This window comes from Pleurodeles waltl, chromosome 4_2 (genome assembly GCF_031143425.1).
Source record: "Pleurodeles waltl isolate 20211129_DDA chromosome 4_2, aPleWal1.hap1.20221129, whole genome shotgun sequence".
Classification (NCBI taxonomy): Eukaryota; Metazoa; Chordata; class Amphibia; order Caudata; family Salamandridae; genus Pleurodeles; species Pleurodeles waltl.
This window is the reverse complement of record NC_090443.1, coordinates 876635540-876662644: the sequence shown is the minus strand read 5'-3', so window position 1 is coordinate 876662644 and position 27105 is coordinate 876635540. Positions and strand designations below refer to the sequence as shown.

The 27105-nt window shown below is 42.3% G+C and overlaps 1 protein-coding gene across 1 annotated transcript in view; it reads left to right on the top strand.

Moving 5' to 3' along the window:
• The window catches only part of PODN (podocan), a 403282-nt gene that overhangs the window by 304353 nt on the left and 71824 nt on the right, over nucleotides 1-27105 (top strand). The window contains exon 8 of the mRNA XM_069232653.1: nucleotides 1915-2572. Within this exon, the coding sequence (XP_069088754.1) occupies nucleotides 1915-2572 (658 nt within the window). The remainder of the gene's footprint in view (nucleotides 1-1914; nucleotides 2573-27105) is intronic.

Here is a 27105-nt window from a genome sequence, read left to right as displayed (position 1 = left end):
AAATTCATGGGACGGTAGATTGTGCAAATTTGGTTTCAACTCTCATCTTCCTTATTAACAAAAGAAGGCATCCAGGGAAATTAGAGCATTTGTTGTACAGATTGAAAGTTCAGAACACCTAGGTTTAACTTCAGTTGAAAAAGGAGTTCAGTCTTAGAGAAGGCTCTCTTTGACTCAAGCGTACTTCACTATCTTTGAGGGTCGTAGGAACTAGGATGGTTCTAATATGCCCACTCATCATGTGTAGTGGTAAACAGCCGAGTTCTCGTCCAATGAAAGAAGATGATTGGTAAGGAAGTGAGATTTTGCAGAGGAATGCTTATTGTAATTGATGAGGAATGAGGAGATCTGTCTCATGTGACTAGAAACTAAATAGTTCTTTAATCTGAGCTGTATGACAGATGATGGTACATTAACCAGTTTATTATGCTCCAGTGTATAAGACAATTGTATTTTCATAAATGTTGTATATCTGCAACATTTAATAACTTTTCCTCAGGTGACACTCCTGTGCAGGATCGTCATGAACACCATGATGGTATTGCATAGAAACCCCTAAAACGTAACTAGTAAAAACGTAGAACATCAGGGACATTATGGAAGACGTTATGCACGCTAGTACTAGTTTCTGGGAGTGTAGTGACAAAGCTATGAATAGTGTAGCAGGTGCAGTGTCACCAGGGCCCAGGGGCGTGAGGGCCCACTGCAAGTCAATTATGGAGTCAGATGTATTCATTTTCCATGCCTGTCTTATGGCCCATGGTATTCTTTACACAGACATGGTAAAGTAGCTGACACAGATATTTTTTCCATCCAAGATGCTGCCAGTACTCTCAATACAATGGTAGCTGGTGTGTTTTGATTTCCAGCCTGTTAGGGACATTGCAAGAACTTTCTGTGCAGACACCATGGTTTGCAGGGCTGTCTTGAACAAACGTTGTGAATCTAGTGCAACAGTTGCCAGAGTCTTTATGCAAATCCGATGGCTTTTTCCTGTGGTGCAGTTGGTGGTTGTTTGGCCATGGGGAACACCTTTTCTCCCGCAGTCAAAATGAGACAGTGCAGGGTGGACATGGATTCTTGGGACATCTGACATTTCTCAGTGGAAGAAGCACTATCACTCACTTCTAAATCATGCTCTTTGATTAGTATTTCAACATAGGGACATGTTTTAAAAAGTTGTGCTGAAAAATGAATGATAATCTCCTCTATGCTTCCTGGGGTCACATTACATAAAGTGCTCCGGGGCCCAACAGGCATGTGTGCCTGCTTTCTGGGGCACCAGGGCACTTTGATATTACAGAAGGGGCTGCAGATGCTCATGTGGCCCCTTCTGTAATACAGATAGTTCTGGCACACAAGTAGCAGCAGTGCTGTCCTAAAGAGGTGTTCCCTCACTTGCATGGGGGAGTGGCTCCATCCAGATGATGGAATCATTTTGTCTGTGCCCTCCCTGGTATATTATGAATGCAGGCACAGAGACAAAGAGCTTGTCAGGAGGCGCACTTACTATAGGCCACAAAGAGTTGACACACAATCAGTGCGCCTGCGAGGTGCCCTTCTGGATTGGCGTCCCTTGGACCCTATCAGACATCCTTCTGCAGGCTTGTGAAGTTACTCATTGCACTTGCTTTTATGGGGGATCTCTGTCCCTCTTGAAAGTGCAGACTGGGTGTCATTTTTCACTTTTGAGCTGCCCCCAGGACAGTACGAGTTTGTGGTTGCCCTGGGGGTAGCACATTATCAGTGATAGGGTAGTTTGTTTTTGTGCGCTGTGACGCAAAAAGGTACAGTCCACCCTTATTGTAATATGGCCCCTGGTTTAATAAATGTTGCAATATGGTGAACTACCACTCACAAAAATTGTGTGGTAGGAAAAGACTAATGAGTACACATTTTTTGTTTGTTTTAAAGGCACCTGTCCAGCCTTGAATGTTTGGATTTATCCAACAATAATCTTACACAAATTCCTGCTGGTTTACCTCGGAACATAGTCCTGCTTCATCTTGAGAAAAATGCCTTGAGGACTATCCCTGCTGATGTGTTCACTCAAATTAGAAACCTTGAGTACCTCCTGCTCCACAACAACAAGCTAAGAGCTAAGGCAATACATCCTCAAGCCTTCCAAGGTCTAAAAAAGTTGCATACTGTTCACTTGTATAACAACATGTTGGAAAGGGTGCCCAGTGGGCTACCACGACGCGTCAAAAGACTTATGATTTTACATAACCTGATAACCGGGATTTCCAAAAATGACTTTGCCTTTACCTACTTCCTGGAGGATCTAAACCTGAGCTACAACAAAATGATCAGCACCCAAATTCACCGTGAAGCTTTCCGCAAACTGAGAATGCTTAAATCTTTAGATCTTTCTGGGAATAACCTGAAACTTTTGCCTTGGGGTTTACCAAAGAACTTGGAAATTTTGAAGGTCAAGAATAATGAAATTAGCTCTATACCCAGAGGTTCTCTTGCACAGATGTCAAAACTGAAGGAGCTCAACTTGGGTAACAACAAATTGAAGATCAACTCCATCTACACAGGAGCATGGGCTGATCTTGACAGTCTTCAGGTACACGTGTAATTGAGTTCTATGTGTCTTTTGCACTGAGGTGGTAATGTGTTGTGTTGCTGAGGAGTGTGTGCCTCTTTGTCCTGATATATTGTAAAGCAAAATATATTTACAGGTGTTGTTGTCACCAAACCAATTGGCATGTGCTGTTATTCTCACCAGAGGGTCTGACAATCTACAAATCTTGAAAGCATATGCCTGGGGTTTGCAATCCTGTACTGCATGAACATGGACCATTTCTCTGAGAACTGAATACCACAATTTCATATGTGATTTATGGGTTTTGTTTGGAGAACCATAGGACGCCTCACTCTTTTATCATTCCTAAGTGAAAAAAATAATACTATTTTATTGGGGGATAGTAATATTGGTAACACTAGCTATTTACAGCCTTTAGAAATGAAAAGACTTTGGCTACTTTTTACATTATTAATTGCTGAGCAGTTGTGGGGAACATTTTGTGATAATCTGGTAGTTGAGCAAAGTTTACCACTTTCTTCATGAACTACGTTTTATAAATTATGTACATAAAATCCTGGCCTTGCTATCGAGTTTGAATGTTTGAGTGACTGGAAACAAATTCATATTGAAGGTGTCGAAGTCAAGTCTTTGTTGTGGATTTGGTGTGAGTTAATGGAGGGCCAAAGCAGGAAGGGATTATGGAGTTATGAGAAGACATGGTCTATGTCCAATTAAATTTAATATTAATTAGCTAAGATGGGTTCTTTCGTGTGGCTTGCCTCTCCTCATATCTTCACCACTGCTTCTGTCCTGTATTTTTAAAATGTAACTCTTGATGGCATTTGTATTGAAATATGTGAGTGCCTTGTAAGGGTTATGAAAAATCATAGAACATGTGTGGATGAGTTCACTTTCATTGGCTTGACTATGTCTATGGCTGCTTAATTTGGGGAGTGTTACTGTCTGGTTGTACTTGATATGTGGATAGATTTCTGTTTTTATTGTTTCACAGGGCATGTTACAAAAACAGAAATGGGTGTATTAAGCCTTATAGAAAATCAAGTTTTTTTTAATTATAAAATAATCTGTTTAACATACAAAGCACAGAAAGTGGGACAGCTGTGACAGAAGTAGATGCTTCAATATGTGTATACACAGATTCACAATTTTCTATCTATCTATCTATCTATCTATCTATCTATCTATCTATCTATCTATCTATCTATCTATCTAGCCAATTGTTTTGTATAGCGCTGCACATTTAATTGCAGTACACCATGTTGGGATGCCTTGTCGCTGTTCTTGGTGTAGCTGTTTTGTGTATCAATGACTTAACATACTTCTTAATGTTGCGGAATATGCTAATATGACACTCCTGTGTACACTAAAGTCATGATGTGTGTATGCCTCTTTTTGGCTTCTTCGTTGTTACCTTGTTGTGATACTTTTCACTGCCCCATTATAAAATCAATGGTGCAATAGAATAATTGATGAAGAGCATCCCACAAACAGTAAAGATTACCGCAAAAAAAGAAGACAATGACTACTCTTTCTGAAGCCAAGCGACCTTTGCCCATGAAGCTGTTGGCAGGTCAGTGGACTCTTCCTTCCTTAGGTCTTGTCTGCAGACAGATTTAGCGTGAGCTATTGTCATCACACAACACACATCAATCCCACACAACACAATACACAAAACGTACACTAATACAAATAAATATATATATATATATATATATATATATATATATATATATATATATATATATATATATATATGTATATATATATATATATTATATATATATATATATCTTTTTTCATGATTGATTACTTAACCCCTTCGCTGCCAGGCCTTTTCCTCCTCAGGTCGCAGGCCTTTTTCTGGCTATTTGGGGCAGTTCGCGCTTAGGCACTCATAATTTTTTGTCCACATAAGCTACCCAGGCCAAATTTGCATCTTTTTTTCCCAACATCCTAGGGATTCCAGAGGTACCCAGAGTTTGTGGGTTCACTGAGGGAGATTAAGAAATTTGCCAAAATACAGCGAAAATTTAGTTTTTTTAAAGGACTTGAATCAGAAAACCCAATTTTTCAACACAATTTTGGCATTTTAATGGGACATACCTCATTTTTACAATTTTGTGTGCTTTCAGCCTCCTTCCAGTCAGTGACAGAAATGGGTGTGAAACCAATGCTGGATGCCAGAAAGCTAAACATTTCTGAAAGGTATACAAAATTCGGAATTCAGCAAGGGGTAATTTGTGTAGATTCTCCAAGGGTTTCCTACAGAAAATAACTGAAATAAAAGATATTGAAATTGAGGTGAATAAAACAGCCATTTTTCACCATGTTTTACTCTTTAACTTTTTCCTGCGATGTCAGATTTTTGAAAGCAATATACCATTACGTCTGCTGGACTCTTCTGGTTGTGGGATGTATAGGGCTTGTAGGTTCATCAAGAACCCTAGGTACCCAGAGACAATAAATGAGCTGCACCTTGCAATGGGTTTTCATTGTATACCGGGTATACAGCAATTCATTTGCTGAAATATAAAGAGTGAAAAATAGGTATCAAGAAAACCTTTGTATTTCCAAAATGGGCACAAGATAAGGTGTTGAGAAGCAGTGGTTATTTGGACATCTCTGAATTCCGGAGTGCCCATACTAGCAAGTGAATTACAGGGCATTTCTCAAATAGATGTCTTTTTTACACACTGTCTTACATATAGAAGGAAAGTTCTGGAATCTGAGAGGAGCCACAAATTTCCTTCCACCCTGGGTTTCCCCAAGTCTCCTGATAAAAATGGTACCTCACTTGTGTGGTTAGGCCTAGTGCCTGCAAAAGGAAATGCCCCAAAACAATATGTGGACACATCAAAATTTTCAAATACTAAGCTACCTGTTTTTTTGTAGGGGAGGGGGTGGGAGGAGGACCTGCATTTTTGGTCCTGGGCTCAGCAGCCATCTAGGGAAACCTACCAGACCCAAACATTTCTGAAAACTAGACACCCGAGGGAATCCAGGGAGGTGTGACTTGCGCGGATCCCCCAATGTTTTCTTACCCAGAATCCACAGCACACCTCAAATTTAGCTAAAAAAAATCTAATTTTTCCCACATTTCTGTGTGGGATCACCGCACAGGAACAAATGTCCTACCACCCAACTGTTCCCTCAGTTTCCCGGTAAAAATAATACCTCACTTGTGAAGCTGGGCCAAGTGCCTGTGATAGAGGAAGAGCCAAAAACATGTAGAAATTGAGGGGGAACCAAAGCGGGTCCAAAAGGGAAGTTTGAAAAAAAAACATTTTTAGGCTGACAAGTGGGGCAAAATGTTTATCGGTATGGATGAGACAATGCTGGGTGATAGGAATTTTGTGGATTCCTGAAGATTCCGGGAGGTTCCATCACAAAAATGTGGAAAAATTTGTGATTTCCAGCAAAGTTAGAGGTTTGCAGGGCATTGTGGGTAAGAAAATGGTGCGGAGTGCATGTGAAGCACACCACCCTGGACTCACCCAGATGTTTAGTTTTCAGATGTGTCTAGGTCTTGTGGATTTTTCTACATGGCAGCGTCCCAAAGTCCAAAATGTGCAGCCCTCACCATTCCAAGTGGGATGATTTTGAGAGTTAGCCAAGCTCTCATGGCCCAAATGTAAAACCGAAACCTAAAATAATCAAATGTCCTCTTGCTTGCCATGGAATAAGATGTTTTAGTGTGCGGGGGGAGAGCTGAAAGACTGTTATCCCCTTCAGTTGGGGTGGGGGCATAACCATGCCCATTACGGTTGGTAGTCACCACCACTCTATTATTATTATTTTTTGATTCCCTGGCATCGAGTAGACTTTCTGCCCCCCCCGGGGTATGGCTCGGGGGTAATTGCCCCATCTGCCCACTGTGGGCAGAACAACTTTGGCCCCATTTATTTGGTGTAGTGGTATGGCCATACCCCCACCCTCTTATTTAGAAAAATAACCTTCCCTGGTCTCTGGTGGACTTTCTGCCACCCTTGGGGGCGGATGGGTCTTCCGAAAATAGGCAGATATGGCCAACAGTAATATGCCCCCATGTGGTCGACCCTTGCCCAAGGGGCTGCCCCCCCAGACAAAACACGCACATACACACACAGCAATACCTGGTGCCTAAGTGGTTTCTGCCCCCATCAGGGGCAGATCGGCCTAATAGAATTAGAGTGATCTGCCCCCAAGGGGAGCAGAAATGGCCTAAAATACATTTGCCCCACAGGGGAGTGACACTTGACTAAAGGGTCGCTCCCCTTGCGTGAATTTGGTGCAAAAAAAATCCCAGGTGTCTAGTGGTCCTAAAATAAATTTGACCGCCAGAGGAACGACCCTTGGCTAAGGGGTCGCTCCTCTTGCGTGAAACTGATGTAACCTGGTGTCTGCTGGTTTCTGCCCCCATTGGGGGCAGATTGGACTAATAAAAATAAGCCGATCTGCCCCCAGGGGGGGGAAGAAATGGCCTAAATACAATTTGCCCCCCAGGGGAGCGACCCTCGCCTAAAGGGTCACTCCCCATACATAAAAACAAAATAAAAAATATCCCTGGTGTCGAGGGGTTTCTGCCCCCCTAATTATAATAGGCCGATCTGCCCCCTGGGGGCGCAGAAAAGGCCTAAAAATATTTTGCACCCCAGCGCGATGGGAGCTGACCTCTGATGAGCGATAGCGCTTCCCCGAGGGCCAGTACTAGGACGTAATGGTTACGTAATGGTATAAACATTAAAACTAAGCAATTTCCTGTGAACCGTAATAGAAAGTGTTTTAAAAATTGCACAATATGGTTCGGTCTATAAAACTTTCTCAAAAGAATCACGTATATAAATATACAAAGATGAGCTTTGGACAGCCCCTGTCAGCCTTTGGTTACTGTGCTTTAGCTGGCTGTAGGCATTGGCTCTCAGGGATATCCATCAGCATTGGTATCAGCCCATAGATTTTGTGGCTGTGAACATCTGAAAATTAGTGCCTCTCTTCATTGCTGCCTACAAAGTCAGGACACAAGTCTACAAGCGCTGAGCAACCCCTTACCCATCCCTCTCATGTTGCTCTGCTTAGCTGCTCCTTTCAAATGCACCCTTTCAGGCAGAACCCGGTGCTCCTTCTCTTCCTACTGAGCACTCTTCTCATTCACTCCTGGCATTCTTTTTTATGCAACTTTAGCTGTTGTTCTGTCTCTTTCTGGCCTGTTTCTCTTATGCACACCCACCAGGTGTCTGCATGCAACTTTCTCTACTCTCCCTCCTCCCACTGAGATGGTCCTCTTGTGTGCGCTCAGCGTTTTCCATGATACAGCCCACGGCGCTCCTCCGTCCCATCAGGCCCGGTTCGAGCAGGGTTGGAGGGGGGAGGGGGCCAGGGGATGTCTAATGGGCCCGGCTCACTCAAACATGATCTTTGGTCCTGCTAGTCATGGCCGAACAGGCCAGGGAGAATGCACCTGTTAAGTGCTTCGTCCATGTTGACGGCCAAACGTTATTATGTTTTTTTCAGTTTGTTTACTTTAATTTTCAGTCAGAGGTCATTAAAGAACATTTAGACCACAATTTTATAATTAGTGTTTTACCCAGAATGGGAACAATTGCGGCTTTCAGTGATTTTCCCTATTTTTGTACTTGCTCAGACATTAAAATAATAATCATACTGGTAATAAAAGGCCAAGAGCCAACCCTAGCTCATGCCCGAATCAAGCTGCTGTTGGGTGGTGTGTGTTGGAGCGGTGGGGACAGGGGTTTTCCTGCCAATGATGTAGCAGGTCTAGTAGCACCAGGGTCCAGGACCGTGAGCAGCTTCTGCACCTCAGCTACGGATGTTTCTTTGCAGGGGTTCTGAGAAGGTTTATGTATTTTAATCTGTATAAAATGTGCACAGTAATATACTTTAGGATGGGGCATGAATTATACTATTCAGATAGTGGCAGCGCATGCCTCATTGGATGAGCAGCCACAAGCGAATCATAAATGCCTGCCCATTACTTGAAAATGAGGGTCTGATTTAGAGTTCAACAGACGGTTACTCGGTCACAAACTTAATGGATATCCCACTGCTCCCACTAGGCAGCTCCTCTCAAATGCACCTGTCTGGTTTCTTGCTGCAGCTCTTGCTGCTTTTGCCCCCTGACAGGCCTGCCCATTCATGCTCGCCTGGAGCTTCCATTGATGCAACTCTCAATTCTCCCTCCTTCAGCCAGGCCACTCCTAATACACACACACCGGGTCCCTTTATGTAGCTCCCACTGCTCCCCCTCCTCCTTTCGGGCTTCTCCTCTCTGACTGAGTTATCTCTCTAGGTTTAAATAAAACAATATGCTGTTCATAAAATAGTGAACATTAAGAACATTGTAAACCCGGTACAACTGACACTTGCTGTTTCAGAGCTCATTCTGGGAAGCAAGAATGCTCCTGAACATGACTTCAGACAGATGTGTAGCCATGCTAGTTCCAGCCCGTGCATTCCAGTGCATGAGCGCAGCCAAAGTTAGGACACTCACTCTGACTGCAAACAACACACAGCGTTGACAACATTGCTTTCACAAGTGACAACAAGAGACCTGGTGAGGGCAAGCTAAGAACACAACAGCTGTGAAGTCATTGTGCTTGCCACAGGCAAAGCTAATACCACATCCTCATATACGATGTCAATTTTTTTGGCTCTTCATCATTGTATGCATTTGCATTTGTCATAGCCATTGATTGGACAGAACACTAATAACTAAAGTCATCTTAGTCATATTTGTTATGCTTTTGCTCAATGGTGTACAAAACAATAACCCAGCCTGTCATAAACAATATCAGAAAGTGATTGCTACATATTTAACATGGCTAATTTTACTCATTTGCCCAGAATTCACACACAGCAGAATACATTTTCTAAAAAAGCTGTTTTTTTCAGGCTGGGCTGGCATCAGAATCTAGAATGTGCACATATAAAAGCAAAGGAGATGCTGTCTCCCTACAGCAGTGATTAGTTTGTGCTGGTGGTTGCTGCACCCTCAACGTACATTCCCTGGCACAGGGACTCATTATGACTCTCCTGCCTAAGGTGTTAGTCCTGATGATTAAAGGGTGAAGTAAATGGTCTGCCTGCTTTTCCCTTTCACTCTTTGCCGATGTTCATGCATGATGTTATGACAGTGGTCACAGGTAACACAACTACCATCTAATTCTTGACATCATCCGTGCGTAACTAAGGCTTTTTCTGCAGTCTTGCTGCCTCATTGGTTAAATGATAAAATGGGTGATGGGCAGGCGAATCCCACTAACAGAGGCACTAGCACTGGTATTTTACTGCCCTTGCTGCTGGTGTGGCCTATACACATGCAAGGCCCAGGGGCAACTTGCTCAATAGCATCCTGAGCCTGCATGTGCCCACCTACTGCCTTGCTGCCTGTGAGTCACAAGCAACTGTCTACAAGTCTGCACTGCCCCAGCTGAAGCCAAGGCCTGCAGACAGGGGATGCAATGCATCTCACAACCACTTGAAACTTGGACCCAGGCCCAGTATAGCCCGCACCCACACTTTCCTCGCCACCCAGTTCAGACAGGATCCAATCCCCTCCAATGTGAATTGACACTAGCCAGAACCCAGGACATGACTGCACGCATCAGCACCATTGTAGATGAAACCGAATTGTATTGATATGTCTGATATCTCCCTAGTACTGCACGATGAAAGGGTGAATCACCAGGGGACAAGCCCCTTCGGTGGAAACATGAGAGGTCATGTCAACAGTCCACATGTCTGTGCTGTCAACAACATATTGGCGGGGCCTGAGCCATACACAAGAATGTATTGGGAGTGCAGGTACTCTCGAAAGGAAACAGATCTGTCCCCAAGAGGTATAGCTGTACTGAGGCTTGCACTGCAGGCTATGACTTGAATTTTAGATGGTGCATGAGGTGGTGTGAAGAGGCCATTAGCTCTGGACACACAGGCCACTTGCCACTTTCTTTAATCCCTGAAAGTGCTGAAAGGTACTTAGGCCCATATTTATACCTTTTTGGTGCTGCATTTGCGCCACTTTTTGACGCAAAAGCGGTGCAAACTAACAAAATATAATTGTATTTTGCAAGTTTGCGCTGCTTTCGTGTCATAAAATGACGCAAATGCGGCACTAAAAAAGTATGGTCCTTCGTTCTTTAATGATGTTAGGTGCAATTCCCGTTTAAGCCTTCAAAGCTTTTATCTCACCCAAAGCATCCTGGCCAAAATTGTGACCTTTGTTTCTGGCTGTTAGGCATTCTAAAGGTATCCTCGGGTTTGTGGATTATCCTGTAAGGAAATGAGAAAATCACCAAAATGTTGCATTAATTTTCTTTTGTTGTTTTTTTTATATGGGAAAAGGTATTTTTTTTCTAAGAATGACATTATAAAATGTTTGCTGTGCTATGATCACCCTCTTTTCAGCTTTCAGAACCAGACAGAGATGTAAAATAATATCACAGTTTTTGTACTTTTCTAAGTGGCATTCATTGTTTCCTATTTTTGTGATTTTTATCTACGTAGTTTGTGGTGGAAACAAGCGTGAATTCCGTGGGTCAACCTGGCATGCTACCCATTTCCGATAAGTAAAAACAGTCTGAACTCAGCAAGGGGTCCTTTGTGTAGATTACTCCTGGTTTTCCCAAAGAAAATAATTTTTTAAATCACATACTACTGAAAATAAGTAGAAAAAAACATAGAAATACGTGGTAATGTTTTAATGTGTAATGTTTTGCTCCGATATCTGATTCACACAAGTACAACATAATATTATGTTACATCTGTCAGACTTTTCTGGTTGCAGCAATATATAGTGCTGGTTGTCTAAAAACATGTGAAACTCGGAGCCATCAACTGAGGTGCAATCCATTATGATTTATCATTGTGTAAAAAAAAACCTTGCATCAATTAATATGGTGAATGAATGAGAAATGGGTACGAAGAAATCCTATGCATTTTTTTAATGTGCACAAGATACCAAGGCCCATATTTATCATGGGTTTGCGACATTCTTGAACCATGCAAGAGGGTGCCAGGATGACACAAAACCTTGAATGATTTTTATCAAGCCACACAAAGTCACCTTGTGTGACCTGTGTGGCTTGGTGAATGTGAAGTACCACAAGGCAGAGCAAATCTGTCCAAGGGAATCAATAAATGGGTGGAGCCTTCACCCCTGTATTTTGGCGCAATCCCAAGTTTACCATTTGTTGTAGACCTGGGAATGTGTTCAAATCCTATGCCTCCCCAGGGGAGGGATAAGTAGGAGAAACATGTTAATTTCTCCTTGTTTATTTCCTATTTCCACAAGTGCTGCATTCTGCAGTAAACATAAAAGAGAGAAATGTCTCTGAGGCAATAAAGGCACTCTTGCAACATGACACAGGGGAGCCCACATTGGTGCGATGTAGCCAAAAGTGTGTCAGCGCTAGATAAGGGCCTGAATGAGCCATATAATGGGAACTATGTTGTATTTCTGCCCTTTCTGCTTCAGACAGCGCAGCTGGGTGACTTACTGAATTGAGTGCATTTTTTATAAATATGGCCCTGAGTTTAGGAAAAGCAGTGATTTGTACAACTCTGAATTTGGGTTACCCGTACATTCATGTGATTCAGAGGGCAGTTTGAAAAAATGTATTACTTCTTGCACACTGGCTTACATTTGGAAGCCAAAAATGGAGAGAAATTCAATTGATAATAACAAATGTTCTACTATTTTTTGTTTTCACATTTATTCTGATAAAATCGGTGTGGGTGTGATAACGCGTCCAAACCTTGTTAATTTAACTTACAAGGGGACTCGTTTTAGGCCAATGAATCTTTTGACCACGTTTGGGGACTTCCCAGAACGAGATATCTGTCTAGCATTTCAATCAATGGATCAATAGCCTCATCAATATTCACCGTAACTAATCAATGACACTAATCAATAACCTTTAATAAGAATCAAACACACCATGACCTTTCAGCCATGGATAACCACACAAATCTAGTAAGATTTAGGATATTTATTCCCTATTAGTTACACTCTAGTATCATATTTATTAGTCGCAATATCAATAAGCACATCAAAACCACTATAACTTGGCAACTTGAGTAAGACTTTATCAAAGCATAGGTCATGAACATTAGAACAAAGCACAACGTTAACATGAGTAAACGTTTGCAGAGTATCATTAGTACATTATTCAACAAAGCAAAGATTCAGTCAATTTTCTATTTGCACCCAATATTAGTGAACTCCTTAGCTAACCTCAAATTGGCATCAGCATGTTGGGCTTCATGCAAAACAATTTATCAACATGAATTTGGAAAAACATCTAACTATGGTCTCTTTCAAAAGAGCAGTTGGTACCTAGAAAGGAAAGGCAAACAGACAATTACAATTCATCATCAGATAGTTACCCCTCCGAATGAGTCAGCATGCAGGATCAGTCTTCATCCTCAGGACATCAGTTGATTCGCCATCAGCCAGGATAGGACAGGTAAGTCTCAGTAGGGCATAGCAAGAAAGCTCTTCCCTCATAAGGAGGAGAAGTGCATAACAGATAAGGAATAAGATGAGGATGGTTTAAAGCAAAGACAAAGTCTCTCAGAAGAGCAAAGTAATGACTTCAGGAAGAATGGCTAAGAATGGCTCGATAATGGCAAAGTAAGAATGGCCCCGTAATGGCAGAGTAAGAAGAAGAATGGCTGATTTCTCCTTGTGTCACGTTGTTATATCAAAGTTGTCGAACAAGTCTCTAAGTTCCCATTGGGCAATATTTGGTGCATCGATATCTCTGTCCAATAATCCATCACACACCTTACTAGAATCTTCACCTAAGACAGTTCTCATGCAGCTTATTGGCTCCTGTGATTGATGTCTTCAACGGGTAGAATGTCAGGTAGGAACAGTTACACTTGTCGCTCCCGTCAGTAGTTCCATTGTCTTCTCCTAGTCTAGGTGATTTTGCACCTGTTGCGAATTACACTGTTGCATTCGGCAAGAATGTCTCCTTGAGCAAGTCGGATCTCATGAGAAAGAATTTACTACAGCTACACACATGTCTCTAGCTTCTGGAAAAGTACAGCTTTGTGTCCTTCAGGAAAACAGCACATTGCACGTTAGAAAAAACACAATTAATATGAGACCAGGCAGCTAGGCCCAGACCCTTGCTAACTAAGGCCTAGTGATTAATTTAGCAAAATCTTAATACATAGCTCTTAATTAGGATACGTTAATACAAACCATATATGAGTACATTATTAATTCATTATTAGTCAGTTTCATTAATCATCGTATACATTGGTGGCCACTCCCCACGGGCACATTTCAAACGAGTGCATTAGTATTACATTAACACATTTTATGCGGCTTCATTAGACATTACATTGCAAGCTTTTCATGTTAATACTGATTATAAAAGTCACACTCCAACAGTGTGGTAGCTCCCACAACAGGAAAGGCATCAGATTAGATGATGTGGACAGCAGCAGTATTTGGACCTAGGCTTGCCTTCCACTGGAGGAAACCTGCTAAAGCCGTAAATACTGGCATATTTCTGTGAGGGAACTTTTTGAAATCTATGGCGGGTAATAAAATTCCTACCACCCGTGGTTCCCATTCCTCCCCCGATAATACCCGAATCTCTCTTATGTGGCTGGGCCTAGCAGGCTTCACCCTCAACCTGTCCCCTCCTGGGGCAAAAAGCCCAGAGGGCTGTTTTTACTTACATAAAAAATGAGTTGGGGCTGGTCAATCAGGCATCAAGCTTTATGTCCACCCCTAAAGCTAAACTCTTTCCATCTCTAGGTGCAGATTAGGGAATGTACCCCCGGTATTCAGAAAGCCTACTGCATGCCAGGGGTATCTTAAGTTCCCCACCCCTAAAGCCATAACTGTCTTTCTGCTGTCCTCGGGCCTACAGCCCTAATACTGCAGCCATTTCAGTGACTAGCAAGAGGAAACGAGTATTCTTTTGAGTGTGCCCTGTTATATGGGTCAGCAGAGAGGTGGGTTAATCCTCCCATTCCGCCTTCCCTGGAAGCAGAAAGATTAGTGCACGTGGATAGGGATGCAGTACAGTGCCAGAAAGGTCTAATGAGCTTTCTGACCCCCACACCCCCTTTGCTCTGCCATACCCCCGGAGTGACATGTTGATGGTCAACTCTCCTATTTGTCCACTCTTTGCGGGAATGTAGAGCTGATAAAGCACCTTTGGGGGCTGACGGAGCACTAGGGGAAAAAGTGAGGAAAGGAATGGGGATGGATACTGAGTAAATTTGGCATTGGTTCTCAGGTACAGTACCTCTGTACAGTACAGTACAATTCAATTTTTATGGTGTTATTTTCATGACATTAAAGTTGTTGGCGCTGCTTTCAGCAAAACTGCCAGGGGTTTATGTCATAGTAACCAGATGTTGAACAGATTTCCACTAAGACTTGTGTTTAGTCCTAAACAAAGTATGTTTATTAACTTGGCACTCCCCCCTTTGCAAATTAGCAATACATTTTCTGACACTGGCCATATTTTTAATTTTATGAATAAGACAGATTATGTAAAGATATTGGCATGTACTGAAGAGGCCCCCCCCCTTGCATTACCAAGGTTATTAACAATCACCATAAATGTTACCAATGATGCTGTATTCCAAGTGTGTTTCGATTGAGCTGCAGTTCGCACATCAGGAACTTTTCTCCTGCGTCGAAGGGGAGAAAACAGGTAATCAGAGGTCTCGGATCCAAAACTAGTGCTGACACGCTCTGATCTAGTGGTAAAAGCTCAAAGACAATTAATGGAGTATAAAGTCTAATTCATTGAAAGTGATCCAAAACACAGAAGTTCATGTCTAAGCGGTTTCATCAGGAAATATTCTTGGAGTGGCATGTCACATTAAGGATCCAACAGTGCTTACCCTGAATTTAATGCACGAGACAATGTTGTAAAAGACCCTGCACAGAAAAAGACAAGAAATGCCTTTCTGAACATTGGGGTTTCAAGAAACAAGCCCGGGCTATCAAGGAAATATTTGAAGAAAAGGACTCAAGGTTGAACTCTGAAGCAATAGCAAATGGTGAAGCACTTCTATTATTCCTTCAAGGTAGGATTAGAAAACATGCAGTAACATAACATGTAGAGAGAAATGTGCCTATTATTATGCTTATGTTATCTTACAGTTTTCTTTGTGGTACATATGTTAGTGGCCCAAATGCAAGCATTGGTGTAACAGAGAAGCTAAAAGAAAGGAGACACAAGCAGCTCACCCGTTCTTCATTTCTCTTGGTTTATAAACTTTTTACTGTGCCTTCTGTGGAAATCCTGGATACTTTATTTTGAATTGGGGCTCATTATACTCCTATGGACCAAGACCTGATAAGCCCTTGTAAAAGTAACAAGCTGGTGTGACTCTGATTTTAGAATAGTTGCCTCTCCCTGTGCTTTGCCTCACCACAATAAATTGTTTTCAAGTACTTGCTTACTGGAAATAAAGGTACTCAGGGCCTGATTCACAAAGGTAGCCTTACACTTCTGGAATTCACAAACTCCTAATTAGTAGTATCTTTATGACTGTGGAGGCTCCGCAATCAGGGCAGAGAACTCTGCACATAAAAAGATACAAAGTGTATATTTTTTTAGCCTAAAGTGCACCGTTCATAAGTTGTCACTAAGTCAGTATGCACCAAATTTTAAAGCAGAGTGAACTTATGAAAAAGTGTAAGTTTATCTTTGTGAATCAGTCCCTCAGTGTTCAAAATTCTAAGGATCATACCCCTGCTGTCCTGGGTGTTGTGTATGGGACTTCATTAGCCTAGATCAATATTCACTAGATTTTGGCAAGTTCACTCTGCTTTAAAAGTAGGTGCACACTGACAACTTATGAATGGTGCACTTTAAGCTAGTAAAATGCACTAAGTGAGTCCCAGAAATCCCCTACATAGATCCTGTTGGATTTGGCCACAAACCTTTAACTTTGCTCCTTTACTTTGCTGATCTTATTTTCGTTGGCCTTAGGACTCTGTGCCTTTTATGACTTCTACCCAATGGTAATGTTGGTGTTGTCTCTCCGTTAAATATGGTGAAATTGGCTAACACCCAATTAGCACATTTAAGTTACTTTTAAGTCCCTAGTAACGCAGTGCTTCTTGTGCCGAAGGCCTGCAGCACTGATTAAGCCACGCACTTAAGTAGCCCTTTTAAACATGTCTCAGGCCTGCCATTGTAACCTTTGTGTGCAATGTAAGACTGCCATTTTGACCGGGCAAAATAAAACCCTTGCCAGTCCTAAATCTTCCTTTTTAAAACATAGAAGTCACCCCTAAGGTAGGCCCTACACAACCCAAAGGGCAGGGTGCAGTGTATTTAAAAAGTTGGACATGCACTTTTAACATTTACATGCTTTGATGGTGAAAAACTCTTAAGTTTATTTTTCACTGTGTCTGGACAAAGTATTGAGTTGAAAATATCGGTAGACAGACATATCGTAAATAAAAAATCATGATCTCTGGCTTCGGGCAGCAGGACAGTCCTTCCAGCAGCAGAGCACAGGGTAGTTTTCTCCCGAGTCTTCCACAGGTCTAGCAGCGATCTGAAGAGTGGTTCCGGGAGGGGCCCGATATTTATACCTTGTGCAAGCCTTTGTGTGTGGGGGGATCACCCTCTTCTACCCACACATCTGGTTCCTGAAAGTTCTTTCCGTCCCCTGTATAGGCTACAAACTGTCTGGAGTGACAAGGGGCTGGTATCAGATTTATTTGTGTGTCCAGGAGGCAAAGACATTTGAAGTGTAACTGGGACAGCGTACAGCTCCACCCCCACCAACTTTGGCAGGATGGCAATCCTGTCCACACCTAGCCCCTTCACTGTCTGGGAGAACACATAAACCCCAACAGCAGAGCTATTCACAGTTGTGTGATCCAGAACAGTGACAGAAGGCACAAATGGCTGGTACAAAAAATGCCATCTTCCTAAAAGTGTCAGTTCCAGAATTGTGACTTAAAATTCAACTTTACCATTAAAGATGATTTTAAATTACAATTCATTTGTGTGTAAACAGCATATCTGTATCTGCTCCCAATCCAAAGTTAGCACTTTCTAAATGTAAAAAGGAAACCCAGTGTTCGTCAATGTGGGAGCTAGACCTTTCCACAGTGAAAAATGCTTTTAGATGTTTTTCACTGCCAGGACATGTAAAACGTGCGTACACATGTCCTACATTTTAAATACCATGCACCCTGCCTATGAGCTGTAAGAGCCTTTCTTATGGGAGACTTTTTAGTATTAAAAAGAAATGTTTAGGCCTGGTAAAATGTTTATCTTGCCAAATCAAAATGGCAGCTTACAACTGCACAACAGGCTGTAGTAGCAGGCCTGCGATATGTTTGAATGTGCTTCTTTAGTAGGTAGCATAATTAATACCCTAGCCCAAGCCCTCAGTACCTAAGGTGCCATTTGCAAGGGATTTACCAGTAAATTAGACATGCCAATTAGATGTAGGCCAAGGACTTTACGACTGGTTTGCATTGGTAAAGTGCTGAGAGTCTTAAAGCCAACAAAAATGCTCAGCAAAATAGGAAGGGGGAAGGCAAAACGTTTGGGGACTACCACCCAAGGGTGTCAGGTCTAACAACTGTGTTGAAAGTGGGAGCAGACTCCAAAAGGTGGGGGTGACAATAGTACCACAGTACTTATATGATTGTCCCAGTGGTGTGGTACTAGAATATCATTGTCCAAATGTCGTCTGACATACATGTTGGGGCCAATAGACAATAACGTTTATGAGTATGCGAAGGAGCCCTACAGGAGTACTCATTTATGTACTATTGGTGAATTGGCCTTCAAGCACATAACAGTGTAAAGAGAGCACATTTTTTCTGTTTGCACTATTGCTTTTGGGTGTTTTTGGGGCCATTTCACAAAGGCGTGTAAGAGTACTTGAAAGAATACTATGGAGTATTACTTTTCATACTCCAAAATGCTTTTCTGAATAGGTTGTATCATGTTCAATATATCATTTGCAAACATATCACCCCCCTGAGGTTAACAAATTAATAATCTACACCCAGTGTGGCAAAGTATTCATAAATAATATTTAGCATACTATATTTATTTCAGTCCACATTTCTGTATACAATGGTCTGACAAAAAAACCCATTCCAGATGGGTGGTAAGGCAATTTCTATTGATCTGCCAGGCCTCAAGACTGGTGCACAGGAGGTAATTTTCTTACATGCAGGCCAAGATATGATTTGGGGAAGTCTACTTTTTCAATAAGCCTACAAGAACAGTTAATTTGATATCAGTATGTAATTATCTGAATCATCTGGGTAAAGACCTTACGTTTTAGGATTGGTTTGATGTAAGACTTTAAGGCCCATATTTATACTTTTTTAGCACTGTATTTGCACTGCGTTTTGATGCAAAAATGTCGCAAACCTACAAAATACAAAAACTTTTGTGCCCAAAAATGATGCAAATGCGGCGCTAAAAAAGTATAAATATGGGCCTAAGTCACTTGGGTACTTCCTGTAAGAAAGGGACAATATGATTAAAGTTCTCACCAGGATGGCAGCAGAGGATATTATGAGTTCTAGGTCGAGGTGATTGGTTGGTGGTGGACACAATTCTCTGTGGTCATTAGCCATTTCATTCAGAAAATGTGATTCAAGTTTAGCACTTTACATTATGATGACGTGGTCAGTCATAGAAACACAGAGTCTCTGGGTGAAGATGATGCCGAGGAGCAGTCAAGATTATGGAATTTGCTGATGATTCTGAAGAGTTCTTTGGTTGGGCCTGTTTCTTGTGACATGCTGCATGTGTGATAACATCTGTTTGGTTCTGTTAACATCTGAGGTGTATATTCTATAGTGATGTTGGATGTAGATCCTCTTTATTTGGCTATGTGCTTTCCTCACCTAATTCTAGATTCAATGTCTAATGTTTAGTAGTTTAGCACTGGTGTTGGTCCAGCTCGTAATTTGCCAGTGTTATTGCCAATGGAGGCTTTGGAGGGGAACAATACTGTTGAAGGCTGACAAGAGTAATAGCTGAAAATATTAGGCTGCCATCAAGTAGCCCACGAATGAAAAGTACAGACCGAAAGGAGTTGAGGTCAAATTGTCAGCCTAGGTCTATCGAGATATTTGGTATTTGAAGGCTGAGGTGGTGTGATAGTTTGTTTGGAGACTGAGGTGTTGGTTGTTCCATGTAGTAGCATAATTTCCTGTTTTTGTGATAAATTCTAGCAGTGAGTAAATTGCATCAGGATTGTGCTCAGCAGATTGTGTGGGGGGCAAAGTTTACTTGGTGGAAGTTAAGTGTGTTTAAATTAAAAAAAAAAAGGTAATGGGGCAATTCAGTTCTGGCTTGCTGCACAAGGCTATGTGGTCTCAGGGAATATGTAGGATGGCCAATCAGAGTGTAAGCAACCATGTTGTGTGATCTAGTAAGGTTGGGTTGTGTGTAGGGGACCTGTAGATAAGTAAGAGCAAGTTGGAGAAGGTAGGTGGACACTCAGAGGCTTAGTTAGTATGAGTATTCTTGGAAGGTGAATTTGGATGTTCTTAAGGTTAGCTCATGTGAATAATTCTGTCAGTCATTATAGGACTTGCACCATAAGTCTTGTTATAATATACTTACAATAGCAAAAGACACCTGCGAGTCCCATATTGTAAGCGTAAGCATTAGCACAGCCAATTGGCCTCGCCTTTGGGATTTATTGGCTTTTGTCAATGTTGTATGACAAGGCTGTGTAGCATGGCCCAAAGGAAAACAAAATAATAATAACTGCACTATGGCACAGCCACAGCATATTATAGGCACACATATTTGTGTTGGCATTTGCGTGTGTTATTATGGAGAGCTTAAGCAAAAAAGTAGCTCCCTAAAAGTGACCAGTTCATTTTATTACTATATCTAAAGATGGCACTTTACGTTATATTTCACATTATGCTTTGGAATTGTTTTGTACTTGAGTGTGGCTACTTTCAGAAGTCAGGTGTCTAAGCGGATTTTGTTTTTTTTGCAGGAAGGTATTGTTGCACTTCACATGCCATTTTGATAGTGTGACTAGATTACATTGTCTTGTATAGTTGAAGTGTTCACAGGCTGGAATTTCTTGCCATCTTTATTGTTCATCTGATTTACATCTAAGAAGACTTATTAGGTATAGAGTTTGCCAAATACAAGCTTTGGATAGCTGCATTTCGGATATACTTTGGTTATTGTGATTTGGAGCTTCTCTCTGGTTCATGGATGTTATTACACCCCTGGAAGCCGAGAGCTACTGTTTTGCTAGTTGTGTAGTCATTGTGGACTTAAGAGGGTGATGTTCAGTCAACCAAAGTTATTAGCAAAGCACAAAATGCTAAGTCTATGGGAAAAGTTGGTCCTCACTATAACTAGCTACTGGCTACTGCCAGTAGGTAATACATACCAACACACATATATATATATATATATTTTTTTTTTTTGGTATCTAAAAGAAATTCACCACACTCCACTCCAAAAGATCCCAATGTAACGTCTTTATTCAAAACAATCAGCAACCACCAACGCGTTTCAGCTCCATAAGAGTCTTGCTCATGGTTAGTGAGTACTAGTACTATTGCCTTTAAATAGTGAAGTTCCATCCTGCTTGTAATTAGGCATTCTGGGTATAGTATAACATTTCATACACTTCAAGGTGGATGTGTTTTAAACAACATATGTGAACTGCTGAATAAGCTGGCAACGTTAGTCCACTCTGTATTGTACTGTGGGCATTTTGGCACTATGGAAGTAATGTCCCTCAACTGTTCAATCCGATCTTACTGGAATGATGGTTTAGTAAAACCAGAATAATTACTAAAGAAGAGTGTGACTTTACTGATATCTTATACAGTGCTAGATAGTATATGTTGTATTCTCATTAACACAAAGGAAAGGATAATATGTTATTGATTCCACCTCATTATGACTAAGATTTAGGCTAAGTGCCATAAGTTTAGATAAAAAACTGTGATATGTAAGTCAACTCACCTATGAAAAAAGAGAAACAAAACATATTGAGACCTTTCCTTATGAGATACAAATTACCCCCACTAACCAGAAACTATATGGATGAAAGAGCAAGATATAATCACTCTTGTCATTAACTCAATTGTATTGAAGTTAATCATATCATTGTGTAATGTCCTAATGATACCAAAACCTATTGATAGCTGGTCAAACATATTTTTCTATTTTTCAAATAGTGGTGTCTTGCCTATTATAAATGTACAAAGAGTTCCTCGTCCATGTTCAATCCGTGAGGTGTCTTAGTTCGAAGTTGTATAATGTATCTGCTCTCAAGTTGTCGCAGTTTTAAGGTCCTGTCCCCACCACGCTGATTGTTATTGATCTGTTTCAAGCCAAAGAACTTGACGCTTCGCCAGTCCGTAGTGTGATGTCTGTTATGATGCTTTGCAACATCATAACTTTGATCCTCATGCTGTATTGCTCTTACATGTTCCAGTATTCTTTTCTTCAATGGGCAAATAGTACTGCCTACATATTGTAAGCCACATTCATATTCGATTAAATAAACAACTGTGAGAAAGTAGCCTCTTTCTTGCCTTGTTACCCCCACTTTTGGCCTGTTTGTGAGTATATGTCAGGGTGTTTTCACTGTCTCACTGGGATCCTGCTAGCCAGGGCCCAGTGCTCATAGTGAAAACCCTATGTGTTCAGTATGTTTGTTATGTGCCACTGGGATCCTGCTAGCCAGGACCCTAGTGCTCATAAGTTTGTGGCCCATATGTATGTGTTCCCTGTGTGATGCCTAACTGTCTCACTGAGGCTCTGCAAACCAGAACCTCAGTGGGTATGCTCTCTCTTTACAAATTGTCACTAACAGGCTAGTGACCAATTTCACCAATTCACATTGGCATACTGGAACACCCTTATAATTCCCTAGTATATGGTACTGAGGTACGCAGGGTATTGGGGTTCCAGGAGATCCCTATGGGCTGCAGCATTTCTTTTGCCACCCATAGGGAGCTCTGACAATTCTTACACAGGCCTGCCACTGCAGCCTGAGTGAAATAACGTCCACGTTATTTCACAGCCATTTACCACTGCACTTAAGTAACTTATAAGTCACCTATATGTCTAACCTTGTGAAGGTTGGGTGCTAAGTTACTTAGTGTGTGGGCACCCTGGCACTAGCCAAGGTGCCCCCACATCGTTCAGGGCAAATTCCCCAGACTTTGTGAGTGCGGGGACACCATTACACGCGTGCACTATACATAGGTCACTACCTATGTATAGCGTCACAATGGTAACTCCGAACATGGCCATGTAACATGTCTAAGATCATGCAATTGTCACCCCAATGCCATTCTGGCATTGGGGAGACAATTCCATGATCCCCTGAGTCTCTAGCACAGACCCGGGTACTGCCAAACTACCTTTCCTGCTTACTGCTGCTGCTGCCAACCCCTCAGACAGGTTTCTGCCCTCCTGGGGTCCAGCCAGGCCTGGCCCAGGAAGGCAGAACAAAGGACTTCCTCAGAGAGAGGGTGTTACACACTCTCCCTTTGGAAATAGGTGTCAGGGCTGGGGAGGAGTAGCCTCCCCCAGCCTCTGGAAATGCTTTGATGGGCACAGATGGTGCCCATCTCTGCATAAGCCAGTCTACACCGGTTCAGGGATCCCCCAGCCCTGCTCTGGCACGAAACTCGACAAAGGAAAGTGGAGTGACCACTCCCCTGACCTGCACCTCCCAGGGGAGGTGCCCAGAGCTCCTCCAGTGTGCTCCAGACCTCTGCCATCTTGGAAACAGAGGTGCTGCTGGCACACTGGACTGCTCTGAGTGGCCAGTGCCAGCAGGTGACTTCAGAGACTCCTTCTGATAGTCTCTTACCTGTGTTGCTAGCCTATCCTCCTTCCTAAGTAGCCAAACCTCCTTTTCTGGCTATTTAGGGTCTCTGCTTTGGGGAATTCTTTAGATAACGAATGCAAGAGCTCATCAGAGTTCCTCTGCATCTCTCTCTTCACCTTCTGCCAAGGAATCGACCGCTGACTGCTCAGGACGCCTGCAAAACCGCAACAAAGTAGCAAAGACGACTACTGCAACCTTGTATTGCTGATCCTGCCGCCTTCTCGACTGTTTTCCTGGTGGTGCATGCTGTGGGGGTAGTCTGCCTCCTCTCTGAACTAGAAGCTCCGAAGAAATCTCCCGTGGGTCGACGGAATCTTCCCCCTGCAACCGCAGGCAACAAAAGACTGCATCACCCGTCCTCTGGGTCCCCTCTCAGCACGACGAGCGTGGTCCCTGGAACTCAGCAACTCTGTCCAAGTGACTCCCACAGTCCAGTGACTCTTCAGTCCAAGTTTGGTGGAGGTAAGTCCTTGCCTCCCCACGCTAGACTGCATTGCTGGGTACCGCATGATTTGCAGCTGCTGTGCACTCTTACAGGATTTCCTTTGTGCACAGCCAAGCCTGGGTCCCCGGCACTCTAACTTGCAGTGCACAACCTCCTGAGTTGTCCTCCGGTGTCGTGGGATCTCCTTTTGTGACTTCGGGTGAGCTCCGGTTCACTCTTCTTCGTAGTGCCTGTTCTGGCACTTCTGCGGGTGCTGCCTGCTTCTGTGAGGGCTCCTTGTCTTGCTGGGCGCCCCTCTGTCTCCTCATGCAATTGGCGACATCCTGGTCCCTCTTGGGCCACAGCAGCATCCAAAAACCCTAACCGTGACCCTTGCAGCTAGCAAGGCTTGTTTGCGGTCTTTCTGCGTGGGAACACCTCTGAAAGCTTCTTCACGACGTGGGACATCCATCCTCCAAAGGGGAAGTTCCTAGTCCTCTTCGTTCTTGCAGAATCCACAGCTTCTACCATCCAGTGGCAGCTCCTTTGCACCCTCAGCTGGCATTTCCTGGGCATCTGGCCAATCTCGACTTTGTTGCGACTCTTGGACTTGGTCCCCTTGTTCCACAGGTACTCTCGTCCAGAAATCCACTTTGGTTGCATTGCTGGTGTTGTTCTTTCTTGCAGAATTCCCCTATCACGACTTCTGTGCTCTCTGGGGAATATAGGTGCCCTTTACACCTACTTTTCAGGGTCTTGGGGTGGGCTATTTTTCTAACCCTCACTGTTTTCTCACAGTCCCAGTGACCCTCTACAGGCTCACATAGGTTTGGGGTCCATACGTTATTCGAATTCCACTTTTGGAGTATATGGTTTGTGTTGCCCCTATGCCTATGTGCTCCTATTGCAATCTATTGTAACTATACACTGCTTGCATTACTTCCTTTTGCTATTACTGCATATTTTTGGTATTGTGTACATATATCTTGAGTATATTTGCTATCCTCATACTGAGGGTACTCACTGAGATACTTTTGGCATATTGTCATAAAAATAAAGTACCTTTATTTTTAGTACATCTGTGTATTGTGTTTTCTTATGACATTGTGCATATGACACCAGTGGTATAGTAGGAGCTTTGCATGTCTCCTAGTTCAGCCTAAGCTGCTCAGCTATATTTACCTTCTACCAGCCTAAGCTGCTAGAAACACCTCTTCTACACTAATAAGGGATAACTGGACCTGGTACATAGTGTAAGTACCCCTTGGTACCCACTACAAGCCAGGCCAGCCTCCTACAACAACATATTGACTGTTACATGTTATTCTTTGTGAAATGTGTATTTCTCCCCCCTTGTAATCTTTAAAGGATTTCACATTTTTTGTTATTTGACAGGCCTTAGAATTGTTGCACTTATAGAAACCTGTTGATTCTTTGTTCAGCCAATATTTTGTTGGTTGTGAGATGTAATAACTTTTGACTAACATATCCTTTATAGACCATGATTTTCTGTATGTTACTTGTGGTCTCGCACCTACTATTCACTCAATGTCTTGATCACTTCTGAGTATTTCCCAGTATCTTTTGAAGATGTTGACAATTGCTTTGCTCTTGTTACTGTAAGTTAGTATAAGCCGGGGACCTTCCTTTTCTTTTTCTCTTTACGGAGTGATTAATATACTGTCAATTAAAGTTTGCTGATGAGTTCTACCTCTTGCTTTTGTAGCTCCCAATTCAATATGTGCTTTGGGATATCCTCTCCGAAGGATTCTCTGTTTCACATCCATGAACTGAGTTCCATCGCACCATCATTTTAGCAATTCCTTCTAGTCCTCAAGAATTCCCCAAAGGGGATACTCTTGAGTAGTGGTTTGGGATGGAAACATGTTTAAGTAAGATGCTATTTCTAGCAGTTTCTTTTCTGTAGATCGTTGTATGTAGCTGATAGTTCCCCACATAAACTTGAATGTCTAAGAAGTTTATCTGTGTTGCATTAATATTACATGTGAACTGGAGGCTACAGTCATTTTGATTCAACTGGTGAAAATATGTGCCAAATTCTTTCTCTGATCCATTCCATATTATAAACAGATCAATTAAGTAACGCAGCCGTAAGACAATCTTATCAAGATGTTCATGATAATCATCTTGGCATGCCACCTCTCATTCCCACCACCCCATGGTGAGATTTGCATAGCTCGGAGACAGAGAGATGCCCCTGGCAGTTCCGCATACCTGTTTGTACACCTGATGGTTGCATAGGAAAACATTATTATGGAGACACTTTTCCAGCAGTTCAGGAGCATCACTGAATGTTTTGTTTCCTTTATGTTTCTTTGTCTGAGAAAATATCCAGGGGCTTGAAGACTTATCTCATGTTGAATTGATGTGTAGAGTAACACCACAACTATGGTGACTAAGAAACAACTGGGTTGCCACGTTATGTCTGAGATGGCCCTCAAGACGTCTCTAGAGTCTTTGATGTAGGAGCTTAATAAGGCTATCATGGGAGCAAGGTAAAAATCCACGTATTTAGAGATATTTTCAAACACCGATCTGCAACCTGAGACAATTGGTCTGCCTGGAGGGTTGTTAAGCGTTTTATGAATTTTAGGGAGAAAATACATAGGTGGCATAGTATCTTGTTTGAGAAATTTGATTTCTTCTTCGTTGATCAATTGTTCTTGATGCCAATTTTTCAATTTCATGTTGACACTAGGTAATATCTCTTTAGTGGGATTCTTATCCAATTTCTGATAACTTTGTGCATCACAGAGTTGTCTCATTGCCTCTTTGACATAACCTTTGCGATTTTGAATGACCACATTACTATCTTTATCAGCTGGCTTTCTAATGATCTTATCATTCGAAATCAATCGATTCAATGCTTTTCTTTCCGCCAGAGTTAGGTTTTCCTTACCCTGAGGTTGCTTTTGATATTTCAAAGTTTCCAAATCAGCTATGACGGCATCATGGCACAAATCAATTTTACTGCCCGGATTTAAGGTGGGGCAGAACTAAGGGCCAGATGTAGGAAAGGATTTGCGCCTCGCAAACTGCAAAAAACGCTGTTTGCGAGGCGCAAAAGCCTCTCACGATGCAGAAATGCATTTTGCGAGTCGGATCCGACTCGCAAAATGCATTTCCGACTCGCAAATAGGAAGGAGTGTTCCCTTCCTATTTGCGACTCGCAATGCTATGCAATTTCATTTGCGACCGCGAAAGGAGTTGCAAATGAAATCGCAGTTACCATCCACTTGAAGTG